A 6,706-nucleotide genomic window follows, 5' to 3' on the forward strand; every position below is an offset into this window, starting at 1 on the left:
TTGTCACATAACACTGAGCAGAGTCCCTGTGCTATACAGTAGGTCCTTGTTGGCTATCCATTTTAAATATAGCTGTGTGTGTGTGCATCCCAAACTCCCTAGCTATCCCTTCCCCCCAGTCTTCCTCCCTGGTGACCATAAGTCTGTTCTCTAAGTCTGTGAGTCCGTCTCTATTTTGTAAAGACTTCTATCATTTCTTTCTAGATTGGGCATGCATGCAATATCATGCAATATTTCTCTTTGCCTGACTTCATTCAGTAGGATAATCTCTTCCATCCATGTTGCTGCAAATGGCATTTTTCATTCTTTTTAATGGCTGAGCCCCAGGTGGGTAGTAGTGAAGAACTCACCTGCCAATGCAGGAGATGCCGGATTGATCCCTGGGTCAGGAAGAGTCCCTGGAGAAGGAAATAGAAACCCCCTCCAGTACTCTTGCCTGGAAAATTCCTTGGACAGAGGAGTCTGGTGGGCTACAGTGCGTGTAGCTGCAGAGTCGGACGCAACGGAGCTGCTGAGCCCACACACACGCACCATACTCCAGTAGACTTATTTCCGCATCTTCCTACCCCCTCCTCCACTGACAGGCATTCAGGTTGCTTCCATATCCTGGCTGCTGTGAACAGTGCTGCAGTGAACCCGGGGTGCAGGCTTCCTTTCAGACCACGGTTTTCTCCAGACTCATGCCAGGAGGGGATCGCTGAATCATAGGGTAGCACTATGTTTAGTTTTTCAAGGAGCCTGCCTCCCATTCTCCATAGTGGCTGCACCAATTTACATTTCTACCAACAGTGTAGGTTGCCTATGTTCTTTATTTTCTTCCATTCTTTTGCATGCACTGAAAAATATTATTATTCCATTTGTTCTTTATATTACTTTGGATGTTTCACATTCCTTCACTTTTTCTCTCAGTTGTTACAAAAAAATTAAACTTGTATTTTTGAATTAATACAACTCACACTAGCATTTTTATTTCCTTTCTGAACAAAGCAAAAAGCCTTAGACTATTTGTACCCTAATAACCCCCTCCTGAATTGCATATATTTGGTGTTTTGTATTTTAATTTCTCTCTGTTTTAACCTTCAGGCACTTTATAAAATCCATATTTATTTAGATATCTCAATATTTTTGCCCTTTTCCTTGATTTCATTGTTTCTGCCATCTCTGAGTTTCCATCTGGGACCAATTTCCTTTTACCTAAAGATCATCTTTCAGTATTTCCTGTATTTTGTGTCCAGTAGTGACAAACTCTCTCAGTTTTATCTCACTGGTAAATGTTTTTATATCACTTTCCTTCTTTCGTTTTTTAAAATAATTTTTACTGTTTAAATTGAGAAACAATTCTTATATGACAAAAATTCCACGATTTCACAATTTTAAAGTGTATAAACAGGTGTGTTTCTCCTGTTTGTTTTAGTATATCCACAATGCTGTTCAGTCATCACCACTAGCTAGTTTCAGAATAGTCTCCACCCTCCTGCTCTCCCAGCCCCTGGCTACTGCTAATATACTTTTTGTCTCCGAGTTTGCCTTTTCTGGACATTTCCACGGAATCATAGAATTTGTGCCCTTTCATCTGCTTTTGTTTACTTAGTATTGTTTTCAAGGCTTCTCCGTATCGTGTCTTGTATTAGAACTTTATTCCCTGTATGGCTAAATATTATTCCAGTCTATGGCTATATCAAATGCCGTCTATTTGTCATTTGCCGGACATTTGGCTCACATCCACTTTCTGGCTATTATGAATATTTGTGTACAAGCTTTTCAGTGACTTTATGTTTTCAGCGCTCTTGGGTTACATGCCTAAGAGGGGACTGCTACTGTTAAGATGGTAGCTCGACTCTTTTCTGCAGCAGCGGCGCCACTTTCATACACGAACACGGTGTGACGGTGCCAGCTCCTCCGCATCCTCACTGACAGGTGCTATGCTCTGTTTTTCCACTGAAGACATTCTAGTGGGTTGAGTGGATCTCATACTGGGCTTCAGCCCTGCTTTCTCTAATGACTAATGATGCTGAACATCTTCTCCTGTACTTAATGGCCATTTGTGTATCTTCTTTGGAGAAATGCTTATTCAAGTCCTTTGCCCATTTAAAAAATTGATTGTCTTTTTCTTGCCGAGTTGTAAGAGTTCTTTATGGTTTATGGAGACTAGGTTCTTAACAGATATATAATTTCCAGACATTTTATTTCATGGTTTTTATTTTCATTTTCTTGATAATGTCCTTTGAGACATAAAATATTTTAATTTCTATGAAATCCAATCATTTCCTTACTATTGCTGCTTGTGTTTTTGAGTTATATTTAGGGAACTGCTGACTAATCCCAGATCATGACAATTTACACCGATTTTTTCTTCTATTCCAATAGTTTCAGTGCTTACTTTTAGGTCTTTTTCTGTTTTGAGTTAATTTTTGTACATAGTGTGAGGTAGAGCTTTAAATTCCTTTTTTTTTTTTTTTTTTTGCGTGTGGATTTCCAGTTGTTCCATCACTGTTTGTTGAAGATTTTATTCTTTTCCTATTAATTGGTCTTGGCACCCTGTTGAAAATCAATTGGCTACAAATAGGTGGAAAGCCAAGTGACAGTCTTTGAAGGGACAGTCTTTTTTTTCCTCAGGCTGCATTTAAGACTTTTCCTTCTGTTTCAGTTTTAAATATTTTTGCTCTGATATACATGAATGTGCTGTTCTTTGCATTACCTCTGCTTTAATTTAATAGGGCTCATGAATCTGCAGATTACTATTCTCCATCGGTTTGATAAAACACTTGGCCATCATCTCTTCCAATTCAGACTCAGCCCGTGTCTCTGTCTCCTTTTTAGTAACCTACTCCTGCGGATGCATCCTTGGTGGTTCTGAGAACCAGATACACGTTTTGCAAGTTTTTCTATTGTCACCAGTAGTTCCACAAAACAAGCAACACTGCAAAGTCACTGCCCGGGCCCTGGGCCTCTCAGACTTCCTTATCAAAACTGGTTTATGTCTCCAGGGCAAAGAGCTCTCAGCATCGGAATCCCTGGTCCTCTGTGTTTATCTTGAACTTTGTTAGCAATTCTTCACTAAGTCGTTGACTAGCTCTCCTAAATGCTCAATCGGGTCTCGTTTCTATTGCTGACCTTTTCTGATAGTCTCAGCAGGAAGTTTAGTTTGATCTACCTAGTTCACCATCACTGGAGGTGTAATTCTCCTGGTCTGAGGACTGAGGTCATGTCACCCCATGGAAATAGAAACTTCTCAGTGATGACTTTTCAGGAGTTCTTGCTGGAGGGATTTGAGGGTGGTCTGCAGACCCAGGCCCTGCTCTTTGCTCTCTTCCTGGCCCTGTACGTGGTGGCCGTCCTGGGGAACCTCACCATGATAGTGGTCATCACCCTGGATGCCCGTCTGCACTCCCCAATGTACTTCTTCCTCAAGAACCTCTCCTTCCTGGACCTGTGCTACTCATCTGTCATCGCCCCCAAGGCCCTGGCCAACTTCCTGTCCTCTTCCAAGCTCATCACCTTTGCAGGCTGTGCCACCCAGCTGTTCTTCTTCTCCCTGATGTGCACCACCCAGGGGTTCCTCCTGGCCGTGATGGCCTATGACCGCTTCGTGGCCATCTGCAGCCCCCTGCGCTACCCCATCACCATGTGCCCCTCAGTCTGTGCCTGCCTGGTGCTGGCCTGCTATTGCGGGGGCTGCCTCAACTCCATCCTACAGACCAGCTTCACATTCAGCCTCCGGTTCTGCAGCTCCAACCACATCGACCACTTCTTCTGTGATGTGCCCCCACTGCTCCGGGTTGCCTGTGGCAACACAGCCCTCAATGAGCTGCTCTTGTTTGGCATTTGTGGGGTCATCATTGTGGGTGTGACAATTGTGGTCTTCATCTCCTATGGCTACATCATAGTGACCATCCTGAGGATGCGCTCAGCAGCTAGACGCCACAAAATCTTCTCCACCTGCGGCTCCCACATGACTGCAGTGACTGTCCTTATTGGGACTGTCTTTGTCATGTACGCCCAGCCGGGAGCTGTGGCGTCCATGGAGCAGGGCAAGGTGGTCTCCGTCTTCTACACCCTGGTCATCCCGATGCTCAACCCCCTCATCTACAGCCTGAGAAACCAGGACGTGAAGAATGCCCTGCGGAGACTGGGGCAGAGACGCACGGCCACGTGACGGAGGGGGACCAGAGAGGAGGCATGTGTTTGATCCTTGTTCAAGGAACTAATATCCTAAAACTCTATTCTCTTGAATTTTTGTGTACTTAAAAAAAGTAGGCAAAATTAATTTTAATAGAATAAAATTTTTGAAGGACTTAAACTACTTGATTTCAGGATTTACTATAAAAACCAGAGAAATCACAACAGTGTAATTTAGGCATACTGAAACAGAATCAAGAATACAGACTAAATTTATGCATATAAGGTCAATTTATTTTTGACATAACTGGCAGGCTAATTCAATGGAGAAATAGTGTTTTCAACAAGTTGTTATGAAACAATTGAACATCCATATGCAAAAAGACAAACATCAACCCTAATAATGATTAATTCAAAATAGATAAGATTCCTAAGTATAAAGTGTAAAAATTTAAAACCTGTGGAAGAAAATACAGGAGACCATCTTTAAAACTTTGGGTTAGGCAAGCATTTCTTTGATAGGACACAAGATGTGTAAGCTACAGAGGGAAACATTTGATAATTAGAACTTTATAGAAGTTAAAAATATTTAGTTTACAGAGACACACTGAAACAGTAAAAGAAACAGACAGGAAAAATATTTTGCAAAACATGTATTTGATAAAAGACATACCTAGAGTATATTAAGAACTCTTAACACTCCATAATAAGATATCTGAATTAAAAAGATACCTGAATTTAAAAAAAGGCCAAAGGGGACCTCTGATTCCTGGTTCCATGTGTAAAACTCTTAAAAACTGCCACTCCATCCTGATAAGAAGTAAAAAGTTAAACAGACTGACAAAATTACAACCATATTCTTGGATAACTTACATTTGTATAGCATAGTTTATAAATATAATTTTTTCAAAATGATTGTGTAACTGTGTACAGACATTATATGGAATCATGTAAGCTGGATTGTTAATATAGATTATCTAAGGTCATATACTGGAGAAAGGAATGGCAATCCACTCCTGTACTCTTCCTGGAGAATTCCATGGACATAGGAGCCAGGTGGGCTACAGTACATGGGGTCACAAAGAATTGTACACAACTGAGCAAGTAACACACACACACACGTCATACATGGCTATCATGAGGGCCCGGGTGGTAAAAAATCTGCCTGAAATGTGAGAGACCTGGGTTCTATCCCTGGTTTGGGAAGATCCCCTGGAGAAGGGATGGTGCCCACTCCAGTATTCTTTCCTGGAGAACTTCATGGACAGAGGAACTTGGAGGGCTACAGCCCACAGGGTTGCAAAGAGTCAGACACAACTGAATGACTAACACTTTCACACTTTTCACACAAGGTCATATATGGGCTTTCTAAGTGGCTCAGCGGTGAAACAAACAAAGAAAAAACCTACCTGCAATGCTGGAGATGCAGGTTTGATCTCTGGATTGGGAAGATCCCCTGGAGGAGGAAGTGACAACCCATTCCAATATTCTTGCCAGGTGATCCCATTGACAGAGGAGCCTGGCAGGCTACAGTCCATGAGGTTGCAAAGAGTCAGACATGACTTAGCTATTGAGCATGCACACACCCAAGGTCACATATGAGCTGATGTTAGGAAGGAAACTGATCCAATTTTTTAAAGGAAAGGGAAAAATGACTACAAAAAAGCTCTACCAACAACCATACAAACGGCTTAAAAATCTGGTGTGTGTATCAACCTGCCTGACTTCAGGCTCTGCTACAAAGCCACAGTCATCAAGACAGTATGGTACTAGCACAAAGACAGAAATACAGATCAATGGAACAAAATAGAAAGCCCAGAGATAAATCCACACTTATGGACACCTGATTTTTGACAAAGGAGGCAAGACTATACAATGGATTAAAGACAATGTCTTTAACAAGTGGTGCTGGGAAAACTGGTCAAACACTTGTAAAAGAATGAAAATAGAACACTTTCTAACACCATTCACAAAAATAAACTCAAAATGGATTAAAGATCTAAACGTAAGACCAGAAACTATAAAACTCCTAGAGGAGAACATAGGCAAAACACTCTCCTACATAAATCACAGCAGGATCCTCTATGACCCACCTCCCAGAATACTGGAAATAAAAGCAAAAATAAACAAATGGGACCTAATTAAAATTAAAAGCTTATGCACAACAAAGGAAACTATAAGCAAAGTGAAAAGACAGCCTTCTGAATGGGAGAAAATAATACCAAATGAAGCAACTGACAAACAACTAATCTCAAAAATATACAAGCAACTCCTGCAGCTCAATTCCAGAAAAATAAACAACCCAATCAAAAAATGGGCCAAAGAACCAAATAGACATTTCTCCAAAGAAGACATACAGATGGCTAACAAACACATGAAAAAAATGGTCAACATCACTCATTATCAGAGAAATGCAAATCAAAACCACAATGAGGTACCATTTCATGCCAGTCAGAATGGCTGTGATCCAAAAGTCTACAAGCAATAAATGCTGGAGAGGGTATGGAGAAAAGGGAACCCTCTTACACTGTTGGTGGGAATGCAAACTAGTACAGCCACTATGGAGAACAGTGTGGAGATTCCTTAA

General features: G+C 41.3%; 1 protein-coding gene across 1 annotated transcript; it reads left to right on the forward strand.

The window, feature by feature from the left end:
- The first annotated feature begins 3,205 nt into the window (after window positions 1-3,205).
- LOC120856646 (olfactory receptor 12-like) lies at window positions 3,206-4,156 on the forward strand. Its single transcript, XM_040231990.1, has one exon. It carries the CDS (start codon window positions 3,206-3,208, stop codon window positions 4,154-4,156), a length of 951 nt encoding a protein of 316 aa, XP_040087924.1.
- The last annotated feature ends 2,550 nt before the right edge of the window (window positions 4,157-6,706 follow it).

The sequence above is a fragment of the Oryx dammah genome, unplaced genomic scaffold (assembly GCF_014754425.2).
Source record: "Oryx dammah isolate SB20612 unplaced genomic scaffold, SCBI_Odam_1.1 HiC_scaffold_28, whole genome shotgun sequence".
Taxonomy (NCBI): domain Eukaryota; kingdom Metazoa; phylum Chordata; class Mammalia; order Artiodactyla; family Bovidae; genus Oryx; species Oryx dammah.